Below are 19,941 nucleotides of genomic sequence, written 5' to 3'. Positions count from 1 at the left end.
TGGAAAAGGATAGACCAGATCTTAAAGTTGAAGTTCTAAATTGGAGAAAGGTCCATTTTGACGGTATTAGGCAAGAACTTTCAAAAGCTGATTGGGGGCAGATGTTCACAGGTAAAGGGACGGCTGGGAAATGGGAAGCCTTCAGAAATGACATAATAAGGGTCCAGAGAAAATATATTCCTGATGGAGTGAAAGGAAAGGCTAGTAGAAATCGGAAATGCTGGATGACTAAAGACATTGAGGGTTTATTTTAGGGAAGCATATGTCAGGTAGAGACTGGAGAGATTGAATGAATCCTTAGAGTATAAAGGCAGTAGGGGTATCCTTAAGAGGGAAATCAGGAGGGAAAAAAGCTGACATGAGATAGCTTTGGCAAATAAAGCTAAGGAAAATCCGAAGAGTTTTTACAAAAGGGTAACTAGGGAGAAAATAGAGCCCCTCAAAGATCAGCAAGGCAGCCTTTGTGTGGAGTCGCAGTAGATGGGGGAGATACTAAACGAGTATCTTGCATCAATATCCTTGGAAAAGAACAGGGAAGATGTAGAAAGTAGGGAAACAGATGGTGACACCTTGAAAAATGTCCGTATTACAGAGGAGAAAGTGCTAGATGTCTTGAAATACATATAAATGGATAAATCATGAGGGGCATGGATAGGATAAATAGATAAATAGATAAAGTCTTCTACCTGGGGTGGGGGAGTCCAGAACTAGAGAGCACAGGTTTAGGGTGAGATGGGAAAGATATAAAAGAGATCTAAGGGGCAACGTTTTCACGCAGAGGACATGTATGGAATGAGCTGCCAGAGGCAGTGGTGGAGTTAGTACAATTGCAACATTTTAAAAAGCATCTTGATGGGTGTATGAACAAGGGTTTGGAGGGATAGGGGCCAGATGCTGGCAGGTGCGACTAGATTGGGTTGGGATTTCTGTCGGCCTGGACGAGTTGGACTGACTGGTCTGTTTCTGTGTTGTACAGCTTTCTGACCCAATGACATTCTGGTAACTTAATTGACAGATAACTTGCAATTAGTTGATATCTCATCCAAGCCAACTTTTATCAATGTGGAACTGGACAGACTAAACATTGATATAACTTCTATCAAGAGATCAGGTTCACTGATCATTGAAAGAAAAATATTACATGTTCATTTGCCAGAGGACATTTTATCAACAGAATCCCTACGACAGGATATCTTTACCTAGTAGGGAGGCTTCTGCACATTAATGTAATGGACCATGAGATATGCCCTTCTGACTTAGCTGTCAGGGCCTAGAAAAGAAATGAGAATGGAAAGGAAATTCCTCAAGCTTTGACATTACCTGAAGCTTTGTGTAAGACCTTCACAACAAATAATGATGAGGTGTCCTGAAGGCATCCAAGATTGGGGTTTTGGGACCAGTTGGACTATTGCCAGATGCAGCACCCACCCGAGTGCCATACTTCACTCATATTTGTGCACCAGGGTTAGCATTTTTATTCAAAGCAGAAGACCAACCTATAGCTAGATAAGAACCTCTATTGTTCGGGTGATGTCTGGCAATGCCACATTGAGTAAAGGAGTGAAGTGGAGCATTTGTCAAGGCCCCATTCAGCATTCTTGCCACGTGGAAAAGAGCAAAAATATTGCTGACAGGCAATGTTGCTTTACATTAGTTTGCCCTTGGCATCTTTTAAAGAGTACAAAAGCAAAATATAGTAAACATTTGAAATCTAATAGCAACAAAATATTGGAAACATTCGTCAGTTCAGGTAATGTGTGTGTGTATTTGAGGTTGGGTGGGAGGAAGCCCACTAGTGGACTGTGAACTTAGACATTGTCTTCAGCGCAACCCACCCATACCCCTACATTTACCCCTTACCTAACACTACGGGCAATTTAGCATGGCCAATTCACCTGACCTGCACATCTTTTAGACTGTGGGAGGAAACCGGAGCACCCGGAGGAAACCCACGCAGACACGGGGAGAACGAGCAAACTCCACACAGTCAGTCACCTGAGGCGGGAATTGAACCCGGGTCTCTGGCGCTGTGAGGCAGCAGTGCTAACCACTGTGCCACCGTGCCGCCCACCAAGTTCAGTGCTGGGAAATTCCAAGTCAGTTTACAGATGGACTACCACATTAGGGTATTAGGCAGAAGTGGGTACTGCAGATGCTGGAGATTAGAGTCTAGATTAGAGTGGTGCTGGAAAAGCACAGCAGGTCAGGCAGCATCCAAGGAGCAGGAAAATCGACGTTTCGGGCAAAAGCCCACATTAGGGTATTCACGAGCCACCTAGGAGAAAGTGAGGACGACAGATGCGGGAGATCAGAGGCCAGAGTTTGGTGCTGGAACAGACAGCATCAGAGGAGTCGGAGAATCGACGTTTCAGGCAGAATGCATCACGGGCTCTTGAGATTGCATAACTACAGCGCAGCATAAAAACAGAAATTGCTGGAAAAACTCAGCAGGTCTGGCAGAAGCTGGGGGAAGAGAGAAAAACACAGTTGAGGTTTCGAGTTGGCTATGATTCTTCTCAGCAACTCCGAAGTTGCTTTTGTTGAAGTGCAATGAAAGCTGACAGTGGGGCTGATCTGAAATGTGCCTCTTTAACTAAAGAGTAACCCTGACGCCTTCCGGAAGAGGAAGGTGCGGGGCTTTACTCAGCTCAACTCTGCAAACAAACAGAGCGATTCCAAACGCCGGGCTGCCCCGATTGTCCGAAACCTCCAATGGTGAGTGAATTGTATCCGTTTAATCGTAGCCATCGGGAATGCAAATTTAAGTCGTTTACACTTTAAACTGTGAGTAACAAAAGTTATGGCCAGATTGAGTCGGCTCGGGAATTCTGTCTCCGAAAGCCCCAGCAGGGGCACACTCACCAAGTGAGCGACCATCGATTACTCTGCTTCTCCGATTTGTTGTGAGACCGTGCGGTTGCCTGCAGATTTGGAATCCGGTGTCATCGGGGTCACCCAGGTTGTTTACTCTCTGTGGGAAGATTGAAGCAGGGACCGTGCGCCTTGTTATCATTGATTACATTACAGCACCTCTTCCCCCCCCCCCCCCCCATGATTAACAAACACCCCCAACAGAACGCATTTATCAATATTGATTCCATCTCAGCGGTTTAATGAGTTGATAGGAACTATATCGACTATACGCTGTATAAAGGGAGGAATTGCTGTGGTTCTAATTTCACTCCAGGAGCAGATTTTTGTGCCATTTACATTTATCAGTCATGAGTCAAGAGTTAATGCATACTTGCCCCGTCCTTGACAGAGGGACAACAACAAAACGGCACTCCTGAGAAGTATTCTCATCTGAAACTGTTAATTCCCCCGCTGAAGGCGAGGAAGGAATGAAATCTCAAATGGTGGCTTTGTTCAATTAAACTCTTGTCACTTTTGAAATGAGTGAAAAGTGCTGTTTTTTTTAAAAAAAGTATATTTATTTTGAAATTCTGCCCCTATAGTCACAGCGCTAATCCTAACCTCTCCAGCCAGATAGAGCTGGTTTTAGAATTTGCAGGACAGGGAGTCTCTTTGGAGTGAACGCATTTGAGAAGCAACACCTGTCCGCTCGTAACACATTTTGAAAGGTGACCCTTTGCTGCGAGTAGTTTATGGAAATAATTTAAACTCAGCGGTTTGAGTGATCGTCTGCAACATTCCATGTCAGCAGCCGGTCAGCCGTTGTCAGTTCTGAAGGCTACACTGGGCAGAATAACACATGATTTGGAGATGCCGGTGTTGGACTGGGGTGTACAAAGTTAAAAATCACACAACACCAGGTTATAGTCCAACAGGTTTAATTGGAAGCACACTAGCTTTCGGAGCGACGCTCCTTCATCAGGTGATTGTGGAGGGCTCGATCGTAACACAGAATTTATAGCAAAAATTTGCAGTGTGATGTAATTGAAATTATACAATTTAGCCCACCTTCAACATATTGTCCAGCTATCACCATTGTTAACAGCTAACCCGAGAATGCAACTTTAAAAAAAAGGGTTTTGTGATTTACACATGAAAGAAGTGAAACTATCACTGTATTCTAACAGATGAAAGGCTTAACAGACAATCGATTTTTCAATGTATAATTTCAGTTACATCACACTGCAAATTTTTGCCATAAATTCTGTGTTACGATCGAGCCCTCCACTATCACCTGATGAAGGAGCGTCGCTCCGAAAGCTAGTGTGCTTCCAATTAAACCTGGTGTTGTGAGATTTTTAACGGATAATACAGTGCGCCGCCCGTATCTCTACTGTACAACTTGTAGTCTACACTTACGGTAAAATGAAACTCCTCCTGCTTTCAAATTAACACCGGACCTCTGGCTACACTCTATGTTAGTTCACGTCAGGCAGACAGAAATGACCATTGGGAGGTGCTGAAGAAACAGGCATTTGTGTGCAGGGAATGAAACTCTCCCTGTGCACTGTGATAGGGGAAGAGAAACATTGCAAGCCATAGAGGCGGAATTCCACAGAGGGGACCGGTCCATTGAGCCGGCGGACCCGTGTCAGAAGCGTGTTCTGCCTGCCCGGGAACAAACCGGCGCAACTATAAGCAGAAGAGGTTTCTACACATGACCTATTTACGCCAAAACACCTTTAACAGCTGGGGGCTAGTCAAAGTTGTCCAAGAAACCTATGATTTTTGGATAATTGTAAAAATGTTTTTGATACAGATTAACCCCATGTGAAAACGTAACCAGGAAACATCGTGTGATCTAATAATTAGCAAGCCACTTGAACGGTTAAGCTGTTAAACTTTCTTTAAGATAAATCGCTGGGAAGAGTTTATTTTCTTATGAACTGTTAAAGTATGAAGCTTGACAGTGCTTAGTCACACATTAGATTGCTACTGTACTCTGGAAAAACATTTTTAGGTTGGTAATTAATGAGCATTGCAAGAATCACATTACCTCTGCTTTAATGAATAACTCCATATTAAAGCTAGTGTATCAGCATTTTTTGTTTTTCTTTAAAGAGCCAATTCAAAAGTATTTAAAAGTTGGGCATTGTCCTAAGATTAAAACCATTGGATTTCCGATTCTGCTCACAGAGTCAGCAAAATGTCAACTTTTTTAAACCACTTAATTACAAGCAATGTTATAAGAAAGACAGACAACAGCATAATAACCCTGAAGATGCCTCCCATTATTATGTCGTCTTGTGAAATCCATGATCATGTTATGTAACATTACATTCATTGGAATAAATACCACATCCTCCAAAAATCTTAAAGCAAAACTGCTGCAAATTATTCATATTTCCCTGTGTATATTTATACAGTTGAAGCAGAGAATGCAAGTCAACTCATAACATGTTTGAAAATACATAACGAAAGTGCACAGTCAAATCAGTGCACTGACTTGCCATCTCCAAATTAACAATGGCTTGAATGACTTATAGTTATTTCTTCAAGTGGGATTATAGATCGCATTTTCTCCTTGTGAAAATTCTGGAGCTTCAATTCCAATGTTAAAATTTAAACTAATACTTCCACCCATAAATTATGTAATACAGACAAACAACATAAATATAACTCTTCTGGGAATCTCATAAATGTTTGATTCTGCCCTGTGGGTATCATGGCTGATTGTTAAAGTTTTTCCTGAACACCACTATGGCACCACTTCCAACTATTATTAACATTCTCCTCATACCAATGCTTCACACTGGTTGCCCAGATATAATGGTGTGTTATTGATCAGATTATATTTATTTATTTTGAGTGGTAATACAACTAGTAACTGTATATTCTATTACATAAAAAATTGATCTGCAGGAGGAAAATTCTCACTTAAGGGTTTGGCTGACATTCATAAAACTTAGTAACAGTAGTGACAGCTTATATTTGCATTGTGCCTTTAACTCAAAAATCCGAGAGACTTATAAATGGACGTGGAAAAATTAAAAAGTCATTGATGGGTGGATTAGGGATGAAATTATAGACTTTGAGAAGACTTTTGAAGTAGGTGGGAGAGGTGAGGTGCGTAATGTATTGTGTTTCAAAGAATGGGCTTAATGTAGCTGAAGGATCTGTCAACTCCGCAGGATTGAAGCAAAAGTGTTTTACGCCGCAGAGTCAGAGTGTGGAGGAGGTATGAGGCTGGAAGAAGTCTACAGAGTGATTTTGATGACACATGTAAGTTTATATTAATATGACCTGGGGGTTGTTAGACTGAGAACCAGTGTGAAAAAGATTTTATGCAAATAATAATGTCTGGAGGTGAAATAAGTTTGCAAAATTGTTTTAGTGGGCAAGGGTCAACATTCTTGAAGATCCGTTTCTCCAGTTTGTTTTGGCCAATGCTTGCTTAGGTTATAAAACAAAGACAAAATTAAAGGCTCTGTATCTGATTGCACATAGCATTGAAAACAAAGCAGGACAACTGATAACACAAATCAAAATAAATAAGTATGATCTTATGCCCATTGCAGAGACTTCACTGAAGGAAGACAAAGATTTAAAGAATGGATGAAATTTTGGAAGGACAGAACCGAGAGGGATACCCAAGTTCAGGAAATTGGGACAGAGATGTAGTTTGAGCAAAGATGAGAAATGATAAAGGCAAGAAGAGACTTGTGGGAGTGTTACACAGCCCTCTTAACAGTAAACATGAGGTAGACATGGTGTATATGCAAATAATTAATGGGAATTTATTCAGACAGGAATAGAAAAAAAATCACAGAGGATTTTAATTTACATATAGAGTGGGAAAATAAGATGGGCAAAGAAGGGGACTTCTGAAATGTCTACCTTCTTCCTCCACCAAGGATTCTCCAGCACCATATATGGTAGGGCCCTCGGCTGAGTCCAACCCATCTCCCACACTTCAGATCTCAAGCCCTCTCCTCCCTCCCACGACAGCAACAGAGTCCCTCTGGTCCTCACCCACCAGCATCCACATCTATAGGATCATTAGCCACCATTTTCACCACCTCTAATAGGATGCCACCACCAGTCACCTATTGCCCTCCCCTTGCCTTATCAGCCTTCTGCAGGAACTGTGCCTCCAGGACACTCTGAGCCACTCCTCCTTTACTCATAACACATCCCCACAGCCTCACGGCACCTCCCCCTGCAATTGCAGAAGATGTAACATTTGCCTGTTTACTTTCTTCCTTCTCAGTATCAAACATACCTTCCAGGTGAAGCAGTGCTTTACCTGCACTTCACTCAGCATCAAAGGAGAAGGAGAATCGACGTTTCGGGCATAAGCCCTTCTTCTTCGATTCTCCTTCTCCTTTGATGCTGCCTGACCTGCTGCGCTTTTCCAGCAACACATTTTAAGCTCTGATCCCCAGCATCTGCAGTCCTCACTTTCTGCACTTCACTCAATCTGCATTTGCTGTTCACTCTGTGGACTCCTTTACCTGAGGGAAACGAAGCACAGACTTGGTGACTGACTTACAGAATACCTATGTTCTGTCCACAAAAAAGACTCCGAACTTTTAGTTGCTTGACACTTCAACACATCACTGTGTTCTCTGGCCAAAATCTCTCTCTCAGGCTTGCTGCAGAACCCCAGCAAAGCTCAGCCCAAGCTGGAAGAACAGCGCCTCATTTTCCACTTGGGAACACTGTAGTCTTCTGGACTTAATATCGAATTCAACAATTTTACGTCATGTCCTTACCCCAGCCCCCACACATCAGGCATTGACACCACATAGGCTGCTACCAGATACAACCCTCTGTCAGTTACTAATTACCCCCCCTTTGGCAACTATTTATGCCTCCCAAACTAGTCTTTAACCAGTCCTTTGTCCATCCAACAGTGTTCCTCTCCGTTTTGGTCTCTATCTCCACCTGTCATTTACTTCCTATCTTTGGACCCAAAATGTTAACTCTGATTTCTGTCTACAGATGCTGCCAGCCCTACTGAGCTTTCCCAACAATTTCTGGTTTTGTGTCTGATTTTCAGCATCTTCAGTTCTTCTGGTTATGTATAGGTTAGGTGTGTTAGCCACGGGAAATGCAGGGTTACAGGGATAGGATAGGGGGATGGGTCTTGGTGGGATGCTCATCAGAGGGTTAGTGTGGGCTTGTGGGGCTGAATGACCTGTTTCCACACTGTGCTGATTCTATAACAAAAAGGAAGCAACAAAGGAGCTATAACAATGTTAAGTAGCCTAGCAGTTTAATAGAAATTACTGACTGCCGTATCTCTATATTTGGTATCATTGGGAAAGTTTTGAAACTTTTACTCTGAATTCCAATATCCAAGTGCTTTTATGTGATTATATATTAAAATAAAACACTGATGCTACTACTGACTCTTGGAGAACATCGCTATCTACCATCCCTCAGTCTGAAAACATCTATTTATCACGTCATTGCTTTCTGTCCTTAAGTTCATCGATCAAAGTTGGCACGTGCAGCATTAGAAACATGAGACTGATGCCATGTAGATGAATGACAGAAAACAAATGATGGAGAAGATTACATTGGAATGTGATGAGCATCATAATCAAGATATAAAGAAAATTAGGTTATCCTGATTATGTATTGATCACTTTAATCAAGGTTCCCAAGCTGATTTTGCATACTGTATTATTCTGACTTGAAAGTGTATGGTATTCTAAAGGAACTCATTGTGTAAAATCATCATAGAAAATCAATCGATTTTAGAAGGTGATGCTAAGTTGTAGGGATTGTGGCAAAGAAATTGTTGATATAAATGTCTTTCTATAATAAGTATCTAATCTTCTGCACTCTCTATTGCACTCTAACATATGTTTTTCATTCTTTGCCTGAAGCTGTGCTGTATATTTGGTGTGGAAAGCAATCCCTAATTGGCACTCTTTGTCAAAAAGACACCAATGACAAATGAACATTTGTTCTCTTGACCTTATAAAGTTGATATTTTGAAGAGAAAGCCTCTTGACCAGAGTGGTAATGCAGCAAACCCAACACTCAAGAAAGTTAATCTAAAATAGATTGCTAATTATTTATTTTGTTAAATTGCTGACTTTCAATGCCTACAACCTGTTTTAAATTATTTTATTGGGAGTGGAAAAGCACCGATTTCATGATATTAGACATCTCCTGGTGGTGATTCTTTTTAAAATGTCACATCTCAAAATGCACACGTTCTTCACAAAGAAGCAATCTCATTTATTGAAGCGCTTATTATGATGGTGAAAATGCTTCCAGTGTCCTTAATATTTGATTCACATTTTATGACAGCACTTTGTAATCGCTCCTGCATTATGCCATGTAAATTACGAACAATTGCTTGTGCAGCAGAAATGTTCTGTATTTGATGGAATTTTTTGATTTTTACCTGGAATGGTAAAAGGTTCAGCCACATTTTAAGAATTGTGTGATTTCTATTTGACAGTTAAATATCAGGAACTATGTTGTGAAAGAATGAAACTAAACATTCTGCTCCTTTGAAAAGGTAATTTCGAACTAATTACACATTTCAAGATATGTAGATTAGATTAGATGACTTACAGTGTGAAAACAGGCCCTTTGGCCCAACAAGTCCACACCGACCCTCCGAAGAGCAACCCACCCAGACCCATTCCCCTACATTTACCCCTTCACCTAACATTACGGGCAATTTAGCATGGCAATTCACATAACCTGCACATCTTTGGATTGTGGGAGGAAACTGAAGCACCCGGAGGAAACCCACGTAGACACGGGGAGAATGTGCAAACTCCACACGGACAGTTGCCTGAGGCGGGAATTGAACCTGGGTCTCTGGCGCTGTGAGGCAGCAGTGCTAACCACTGTGCCGTCCACTGTGCCGCCGTGCCGCTTGAAAAGCTTTACATCTTTTTCACAGTATGATAAGTATGGTCTTGTTCCCGAACATTAATTTGAATAAATTAACTCTGAAAGTAGTCCTGGAATCAGAAACATTAATGTCAAATATGTTATAACATTAAAAAGGATCCACATTTTTAACTAATTTAATGTGATGCACTCTGAGATATAAGTGTCTGCTGGCTTATGTTCTAATGGCTCAATTGGTGAAATCCTCATTTTTGAGACCGAGCCTGTGGTTTAAGTCCCATTTCAGTATCCATTCTAGCTTAACACTTCAATGTAGCACCAAGAGAGGAGCAAATGCTCTTAAAAGGTACCTGGATGTAAAAGAATCGATGGCAAGAAGAAAACAGAAGTAGATGGCTGGACAATTATCCCTCAACACCATCAAAACAGATTAATTAGTTACTATCTCATTTGATGTTTGTGGCAACTTGCTGTATTTAAAATTAGATGTTTTGATTTTCTACAAAAGAAATATGTCTTCAAAAGTAGTTTGGGTTGCCTAGTGGACATGACAGGTACTACATAAATGCAGATCTTTTCAGTTTCTTTTTTAAATTTTTTTTTACCTATTTTAAAATTATTTGAAAATCTATCATAGCTTCCTAAAAGCAAAGATGTGAACATGTAAAGGTGCTTGAATTATTTACACTTCTGTTTTGTTTTCAGTTCCGTCATGATGACTCTCGTACTCCCATTTCAGATTGCATGTACTTTTTTGCTTACTCAAGGTACGTAAGACTTAATTATTTCTTGAAAACATTTAACTTTTTTTTAACCATTTAGCAGTCATTATGGTTTTAGAAATTTACATGTTCCATACTTTTATAATATATTTATATGTCTTAATCTTTGAATTATCTATTAAACACCACAGTTGGTGCAGGTGGAGTTATCATCCTTGGCATAATTAGAGTGGCTGAGTGAGAAAGAACTTACAACTGATTTGCTCAGCTGGTTTTCCATAACTGCTACAAGATGCACTTTAAAACATAGAATAGGCCAGTCATATGTTTTTTATGTGTTTCCTATTTGTTTTAAATTTGTTCCCCTTGACCTTGGAATGCAAAAAAATGCTGAACTGGATCTTTTGATGCAGTACTATGAGACTGTGTTATTATAGGTTAAATTTGGTGCACTTCGTTTCTGTCAGACATTAATGGTTTACAGGTTTGTTGAAGTCGTGAAACAAGTAATTAATGTGTTGTCTGCTTACAGGTGACTATTGCAGTTAATATTTCCCAGTAATCATTGTCCCCAAAATTAACAAGCTCAGGACCTGTTCAACATCACTATTATAAAAAAGAATGATGAAGGACCACTGGCCTGGAAATGTTAACTCTGCTTTCTTTTGACAGATGATGTCAGAACTGCTGAGTTTTTGTTTCAGTTCTCCAACATTCGTAACTCTTTCTTTTATTTTAGGGAGTTTTTAATATGTTTGGAGTCATAGCAACTTTTGTATTATTGCAAATCTGTAAGGATAAATAATGTGATAGTAATTTTATTGTTTAATGTAGTCATTGGATTTTTAGGTGAAAGTGAACATGATTACTTTCTCCTATACTATGCACCATAGCACCTCTAAATCCTGTCACTTCAAGTGTGGCAGTAGATAAATCTTTAACAATATTACACTGAAAGATGTCATAAACCTGACCTCAGGAGAACATTTCCTACTCATGTAACATTACAAATTCCCACATTCATTCCCCATGACCTCTTTGACAATGAGGTTAACAAGTGAGTGCAAGCTACTGTGAACTGGATTAAGTCTAACCAAGGTCGAAGAGTGTGGTGCTGGAAAAACACAGCCAATTAGGCAGCATATGAGGAGCAGGAGAATTGATGTTTCGAGCACAAGCCCTTCATCAGCAATGCTCCTCGGCTGCTACCTGACTGGCTGTGCTTTTTCAGCACCATACTCTTTGACTCTGATCGTCAGCACCTGCAGTCTTCACTTTCTCCTCCTTAAGTCTAACCAAGGCAATTTTACTTCAACTCTATCTCAAAGAGAGAAAGTATTATTACATAATTTAATTACACTCTAGTTAAATGCAGATCTTAGAGGTTAATAGCAAGTTCTCTTATGTTTTACGTACGACTACATACATTATAGTAGTAAAAGACCTCGGGCAGATTTTTGCAGAGTCTTCCTGACTTTATGAATCTTCAAAACGATGGCAGCACCTGGATGTGGAAGTCACAATCCTTTTTTCAACAGATGTCATTTTTGATGGGAAGGGAAAGAGGATTGGACATGGCACATGAAAGGGAGAAACCCAAGTTCAGGAGAACCATTTGTCCTGAGTGCTGAGTTCAAGCAGACTCCATTTTGCCCATTGCAAGGGCCTGTAGTGTGGAATCAAAATTTATTGAGTGAATGTGTGGGAGGTGAAGTTTGTTTAACTGTCATGATTTGAAGTTTTCAAATGACTTACCATCTCAAGTGTAAAGAAAACTGACTGCAGGTGTCAGTGATTGTCAAAAAAAAACTCAAACTGACTGCTTTGATTGACAGGTTAGATGTTGGATCATCTGATTGAATAATTTCAACAGTCCTTTGAAATTTTGCTTACAGCTATTCTGTGCCAATGTTTGGCTGAGTTTCAAAAGCTAGAATTATCTTAGCAGGGGTTCCTGAGTTTACAATTTGAGTGACAGTTTAAAGAGGCTATTAAATGATTAGGGATATGCATTGTGGTTTGATTTCATAAGAGAGTAGCTATATATGATTTTTAAACTTTGATGATTTCAGGAGTGGGAAGTTTTTTTTTCAGTACCAAGTCTGTAGTGTATAGAGATAGTGTAAAGCTGAATTAGATTTGAGGGATGTTGTACTATTTCATTGCCATATGGTCCCTAAAGTCTCTCTGTGATAGCTATTGATTGAGTTTCTACAGAGTTATCTTGGAGGGTAGGAGGAGCCATGGAGTGAGTGGTTGGGGTGACATGGGTTATAAAAGATAAGGCTAAAAGATTTGAAACAACTCTCAGCCAGAGGTGCCAAGTGAATGATCCATTCTGACCTCCTCCAGCGGCCCCCAGCATAACAGATGCTACTCTTCACTCAATTCAATTCACTCCACGTGATATTGTCCCTGACGTTGAATTAAGCACATGGGCAAACACAAAATGAAGAACCATGGGTCTGTAATATGTTATTAAAGGTTTTTGAAGTTATCACAATAATTCCTCCCAATTGACCTGTCCCTCATTTTATTGCCCCCAAGCTTTTATAATGACTTCTGTCACCATTTGTTTTACATAAAAACAAAAAGTACTTTACAAAATTCTAAGAATGGCAAAGACACAAACTCTTAAAACCACTAACTAACAACCTGGACTACATGCTTAAAATCCCCCATTTTCCCCAAGTTGGCAATAATACTCAACTTAAATTTTAAATCCTGAAGTCACAGGGTTAATCTCCCTCTTAAATTTGGTTGGTTTTCTGCCGCATGGGGAAGTGACTAATCAGCAGTCAATCCCAATCCATGCTGGTTTCTATTGTCTCCAAGTTGATTCCTCAGCAAGGTGAGTGCTGACTGAATCATATTGGATGCTCAGTTTGGATTTGACTGGGCCATTCAACTCCTGACCTCATTCAAACATAGGTGCTATATTCCAAAGGTAAATTACGAGTGACTGCTCTTGATATTAAGCCTGCATTTGACTCTAAGTGTGGTATCAAGGAACCCAAGCAAAACTAGAGTCAGTGGCAACATGAGATTCGGGGGTGATTTTCTCCACTGGTTTGAGTCATACCTGGCACAAAGAAGGATGTTTTTGGTTGCTGAAGGTCAATCATCTAAACTCCAGAACACATCTGTAGAAGTTTCTCAGTGTAGTGTCTTAAGCCCAACCACCTTCAGCTGCTTCATCAATGACCTGCCCTTCATCATAGTGGGGATGTTTGCCAGTGATTGCACAATGTACTGCACCATTCACAACTCCTCAGATGCTGAAGCAGTATGTGGCCATATGCAACAAGACCTAGACAATATTCAGGTTTGGGGTGGCAAGTAACATTTGTGCACACAGGTGACAGACAGTGACTATCTCCAACAAGAATACCATTGACCGGAAACTAAACTAGCCATATAAGTACAGTAGGAGAAAGTGAGGACTGCAGCTGCTGGAGATCAGAGTTTAAAAATGTGTTGCTGGAAAAGCGCAGCAGGTCAGGCAGCATCAAAGGAACAGGAGAATCGACGTTTCATGAAGAAGGGCTTATGCCCGAAAGATCGATTCTCCATATAAGTATAGTGGTTGCAAGAGCAGGTCAGAGGCTAGAAATCTTGTGGTGAGTAATTCACCTCCTGATTCCTCAAAGCCTATTCACCATCTATACATTGCTCATCAGGAGTGTGATAGAATATTCCCCATTTGCCTGGATGGATGCAGCTCTAATAACACTCATAAAGCTTGATACCATCCAGGACAAAGCAGCCAACTTAGTTGGCACCACACACAAAAATATTCATTCGCTCTAGAACTGATGTTCCAAAGCAGCAGTCTGTTCTGCCTACAAGATGCAATGTGGAAATTCACTAAGACTCCTTACATAGCTGTTTTAAAAAAATTCTCAAGGTCAGGTTCGTAGGAGAGTAGTCTGACACAGAACAAACGACCAAGAGGCGAGACTGCTAGAATATGGGCATTTTATTCCCCGCAGTGTCGCACAACGGGTCTGGCTTATACTCACTCTACATGTTACAAAAACTGGGAGCCGTCAGTTCTCGTAGAGCGGTTGCCAACAACCCACGCTCGGCGGTTAAACGTAACCCCGGAGCAGACTCACCGAACTGGAGACTTTTCCAGCTGATATACTCCCTTCCAGATATAAACATTCATGTGAACAGCAGAGCAAGGCTAAAAAACACATTCCATTCTGGTTACATACAGATAAGAAGATTCACACGGGACTAAGCAACACCTCCATTCTGGTTAGATTCACACATGTATTGGGACATAATTTTTAACCGTTTCACCACATTCCACTGCTTGGAATTTTACACCACATTCCACTGCTTGGCCCAATACATGTGTTACATTATGCTTAATTCAGTTCAATTCGTTTCAGTTAATTTCAGTTCAGTCAATTCAGTGTAATTCAATTCAGTTCCGTCCATTTCAATTCAATTTAGCTCAGTTCCATTTTGTTCCGTTCAATTTGATTCACTTCAGTTCCACTCAGTTCAGTTCAGTTCAATCCCATTCAATTCTGTTAACTCCGCTTCAGCCTTTTGGACATGCCCACATCCTCCGCTGTACCCCAGGCAAGGGGTTCTTCGGCAGGACTGGGATCCTTTCTCAAACAAACTGCCACGTACATGCCCACATCCATGCCATCCCGGGACGGTCGGGACCTCCACAGTTTGTTCTTCTGGTTTCTTAGTCGTTTTCCAAAACATTGTTCTGTATCAAAATCTCTCCTCAATTGCGATTGACCCTGCTCGACTACGCCAAATGTTTTAAAAAAATTCTCAAGGTCAGGTTCGTAGGAGAGTAGTCTGACACAGAACAAACGACCAAGAGGCGAGACTGCTAGAATATGGGCATTTTATTCCCCGCAGTGTCGCACAACGGGTCTGGCTTATACTCACTCTACATGTTACAAAAACTGGGAGCCGTCAGTTCTCGTAGAGCGGTTGCCAACAACCCACGCTCGGCGGTTAAACGTAACCCCGGAGCAGACTCACCGAACTGGAGACTTTTCCAGCTGATATACTCCCTTCCAGATATAAACATTCATGTGAACAGCAGAGCAAGGCTAAAAAACACATTCCATTCTGGTTACATACAGATAAGAAGATTCACACGGGACTAAGCAACACCTCCATTCTGGTTAGATTCACACATGTATTGGGACATAATTTTTAACCGTTTCACCACATTCCACTGCTTGGAATTTTACACCACAATAGCACACTCCAAAGCAACGCTACACTGTAGAAGAACAAGGGTAGCCGGTACATAGGAACACCACCTGCAGGTTCCCCTTCAAGCCACTCACAGAGTCATAGAATATCACAGCGTAAGAAGAGGCACTTCAGTCCATTAAGCCCACACTGGTCACCAATCACCTATCTATTCTAATCCCTTTTCCAGCACTTGGCCTGTAGCCTACTATGCTGTGGCTTCTGAAGTGCCTATCTAAATAATTTGTCAATGTGATGGTTCCTATCTCACAGTGTGGGTACCATGTGCATGTGATGTATATGGCGGGGGGAGGTGTTCAATCTAAAAGTTTTGAAAACAACTGGGATGAATTGCTCGAGTAATTCCTTCATAATGAATGTTTATGTTGGAATTTCACAGTATGTGCACAATTAACCTGCCATGCAATCAATGTTTTAAATGAGATGTGGTCAAACTCTTCAACAGTGAAACTCTCTCTCTTCACACTGAGAGTGACCTTTCATTTCCAAAAGGTCTCCTTCGAAAACCATGTGCTCTGTGATTATAAGCAGCCTTTAAAACATCACACGCCATTGGCACGGTCTACTTACAGCATGTCGTTGATAAATCTGGTGCCAGCATTCCTTACAATTACAGAGACTACTGAAATTTCCCACATATGGGAAAAAAACATCAAAAGTAGCTTAAAAACCAATATCTTATTGAATGATCAGAAAACATGGATGAGTAGGATAAGCATGTTTCTTAAAGCATTTTTAGGTGTGAAATTCCAGGCTTCCAATCTGATATTCCTGTTAAACCCGATCCAGTTGGAAAGATGAGCACTCGATCCATGTCACTCCCAGTGCTGGATAAAGTGGTGACATTTTGATTTATAGTGTGGTTTACCTTCTCACCCTTTGCAAAGAATTCAGCTGAGAAGTGTTATCTAAAGGATATGATTGGTAGTTATTATTGCTAGTTCCGTTCTTCGGGACTTCCCTTCAATTACAGGCTATTTGCCACCATTCATTCTCCTTTACAACTGGCTGGGCCTCTTGACTACCACTTCACTGTAATCCCTTCCTGCCAAAGGCTGAAATCTGATGAAATCTTCACCATTGAAATGGAATGATTTGAGTGGCAGGTGGCCCTGACATTCAGACCTAAGAACTTTTATTTAAAAGGATATGCACTCAATCAGCTGCACAGAAAGATCTCTTCAGTTTCTGCTAGAAGCAAAGAGCTAACTCATAGCTACTCATTCCATTACAAATTGTGTTAAGGTGTAAATTACATGAAGCTATGTCAAATTTTTAAGCTCAGTCTTGATTTATTTGCTATAAACCATAAAGCTAAAATCTGTGTGATATTCATACAATGTCTTCCCAGCTCAAAAGTATATTTTTGTCAAAAGGAAGTCTTGTAAATTTCAGAGAACTATGATACAGACGGCCACAAAACAAACCCCAAATAACTTTTGCTTAAGACTTGAAATCTTGGAAATAGCAGTTTACATTTTTGGAACTGATCAGTCCTCGTCAACCCCAGGGACAGCACTACTGGCTTAAAAAGGTTGAATACCCACATCAATTTATTGTGGCCCATGAGAAGGATGGTGAGGAAGATCAAGGAATTTTAGAATTTTGTGTGTACTCCAACAATCAGAGGATTCCATGTGTGATGGAAATCCAGGCAAACAATCTGTGTTTTTAATTTTTCTCACATTTTCTTTCGCTATACACATGACAACTAACCAAAAATCCATTGTACAATTTCATCATAAACCTTTGTATGTGATGCCAAGATTGCAATTAAATCCATATTCCCCTCCTTTACAATTAGTTAGAATGGTCTGATCACTGTCTTAGTAGTAGCTTGCAATTTACTCATATATGTTGGACCATCATTCCATCTTTTCACCCTCACTCTAATATCGTACTTTATCTGGTTAATTGCTGATTAGCTATTCTCAGGGGAGCATAGATGTAACTTTCCCTTGCTTGAGAAAATTTCAGCAATTATTATTAAGGTCAGATCTGATCCAGCCCACATCTAACTTCACATTCAACTTCAAAGCCAAGTCCAATCACAGAGAATTTGTTAAAGTAGTGTCTTCTGTAATGAGGAGCATTGTATATCTCATCTGGCAGTTTCTGAGTGGGAAAACATTTTGAAATAGAATTACCTTATATCCATTTTATGCTGCAAGTTGACCCTTCCATATCCAAACCCCTTTGTGATCTGAACCCAATCCTCAATCAGTAGGGAGATGGTTAATGGGTAAGGAATGTCATGGCAGGTAAGTCAAACATCTATGGATTAAGGTGGAGGGTTTGTTGGAAAGATTCATCAGCAATTATGCATTTGTTTTCATTTGATGTAGTCTTTATAGATTTTGATAAGGTCCCACATGGAAGACATATTAGTGAAAATTGTTTAGAAGGGATTTGAAGGAAAATTATTTTCACTAAGAGGGTGGTGAGATGCTCACTGCTTGAAAGAATGAGAAAGGTAAAAACTTACATGATGGATCAACAACAAAAAATGGACTTGAACTAGCTCCTTGGTAGATAATGAAGACATGATGGGCTAAATTGCCTCTTTCCACACTGAAAATTTATAAATTTCCTTTAAATTCTTTGTTAATTATAAGTTCTTGGTAACTATTCCCAAATGACTGTACAGTAATTTCTTTTTAGAAATTTCACCTCCCCTTCTGAAAATGAATAACATTTTCAGTGCTGCCTCTTCTTCTCTTGCTGAACAACCACATACTGAGTACCTTTCTAGCTTTACTGTTCCTTCATCTGTTCTCAGTTCCACAGACATTGATCACAGTTTCTAATTTATTTTGTTAAGCTTAAGTAGTGTCCCATTTATTGGGTGATTTCTTTGTTGATCTGTTTTTGCACTTGGTTTCTTATTTGCAGATGAGTGTTGATTAGTTACATTTGGTGTAATTGAGACATCATTTCAGCTGGAGAAGGTTTCTTCATCCTCCTATGTTAGAATTGAATTATATTAGATTTGGAACTAAACCATAGAGTATCATGTTGTCAAAGTTCTTAGACATGATTTAATTACATCAATTTCCATCCCTTAATGAGTAGTATGTGATGCCAAAAAAGTTCCATAGTTATGAATAATCATGTTACAAGACCTAATATCTTCTTGCTAGGTACATGACTGTCTTGCTGTTTTGTCTCACTTTCTCTAAAGAGTATTTCGCACACATTATACTTTAAATGATATTTAAACATAACAACTTGGTGTGTTTGTTGTGGTCACTTCTTTCCAATATACAAACAAAATTACTTTCATACTTTGATAAGAATATGTTTTCAAAGAAGAAGATTGGATCTGAAAAGTGTAAGGAAGGAACACATCTGTAAAATACCAAGTTGTTTTTGCAATATTCATTTGGTTCCATATTTCAACAGATTAGATGACTTGTACAGTTTTATGCTTTTTCATAGTGTTAGGTCATTCTTCAGAATTGTAAGATTCCTTGCCACACCTCTAAGTGTGTCTGAGAATGCTCTGTGTATGCAACAGTGATAGAATATAAAATGAATACTTTCTCCATAATGGGTCATTTTCACGCATTGCTTGGGTAATAATATGGCAAAGTGGATCACCTGCTCCTTATAGAACTTGTGTGTCATTTTAATCTGATTGGTTTGTGAAGAATCTGTCAGTCACCAATAGATGATTCTGTCGAGAGAGGGACTACCTGCAGGATCAATTTGCTAATCTCCAGGAACTGGTACCCTAAAAGCCTGTTGTAACTGGCATCCAAAAAGTTTACTGTAACTGGAAACTTTGAATTTTTTTAAAAACACTCTGATTAGGGTCAGATTATGATATAAATGTGCTAGCAAGCTTGACCCAAAATATATTTAAAAGCCAGCACATGTCCTTATATGAAAATAACTAGATTGTTTGTTGTCTTTCACATCAATGTTGCTTAGTACACTGCCACTCCTCCTGTAATATTAGGCTTTCTCAGGGTAGAGAGAGATATTTGAAATGAACAATGGCTGTTTTCCTTTCCTCCTTCAGCCTGAAATGAGTCCGAAATGGCCGCAATGAGAAGTGACAAATGTGACAAAAAGCATTCCAAGAACTCTCTGCTCAGTATTTACAGTTTTCAGTCAACACAAACATTACTTGTTCAAAGTGTGATTGTACTGAGATTGTCCATTAGAGAAGCATTTCTTTGAATATAAAGGTAAATCGCTGTCATTTTAAATGGCTATC

At 40.0% G+C, this 19,941-nt stretch overlaps 1 protein-coding gene across 2 annotated transcripts in view; it reads left to right on the top strand.

The window, feature by feature from the left end:
- The first annotated feature begins 2,474 nt into the window (after nucleotides 1-2,474).
- vwa2 (von Willebrand factor A domain containing 2) overlaps nucleotides 2,475-19,941 on the top strand; it is a 71,989-nt gene continuing 54,522 nt past the window's right edge. Inside the window, exons 1-3 of one of the 2 annotated variants that reach the window (XM_087998867.1) lie at nucleotides 2,475-2,715; nucleotides 6,045-6,135; nucleotides 10,444-10,505. In XM_087998867.1, the coding sequence (XP_087854993.1) occupies nucleotides 10,451-10,505 (55 nt within the window). In that variant the 5' untranslated portion in view covers nucleotides 2,475-2,715; nucleotides 6,045-6,135; nucleotides 10,444-10,450. The remainder of the gene's footprint in view (nucleotides 2,716-6,044; nucleotides 6,136-10,443; nucleotides 10,506-19,941) is intronic. The other variant, XM_043712796.2, reaches the window with a different exon arrangement.

The sequence above is a fragment of the Chiloscyllium plagiosum genome, unplaced genomic scaffold, assembly GCF_037043375.1.
Source record: "Chiloscyllium plagiosum isolate Xiang-an unplaced genomic scaffold, Cpla_swu_hap1 HiC_scaffold_22, whole genome shotgun sequence".
Lineage (NCBI taxonomy): Eukaryota > Metazoa > Chordata > Chondrichthyes > Orectolobiformes > Hemiscylliidae > Chiloscyllium > Chiloscyllium plagiosum.
Note: the sequence above shows the minus strand (reverse complement) of the source record. Positions and strands in the feature narration are given on the sequence as shown.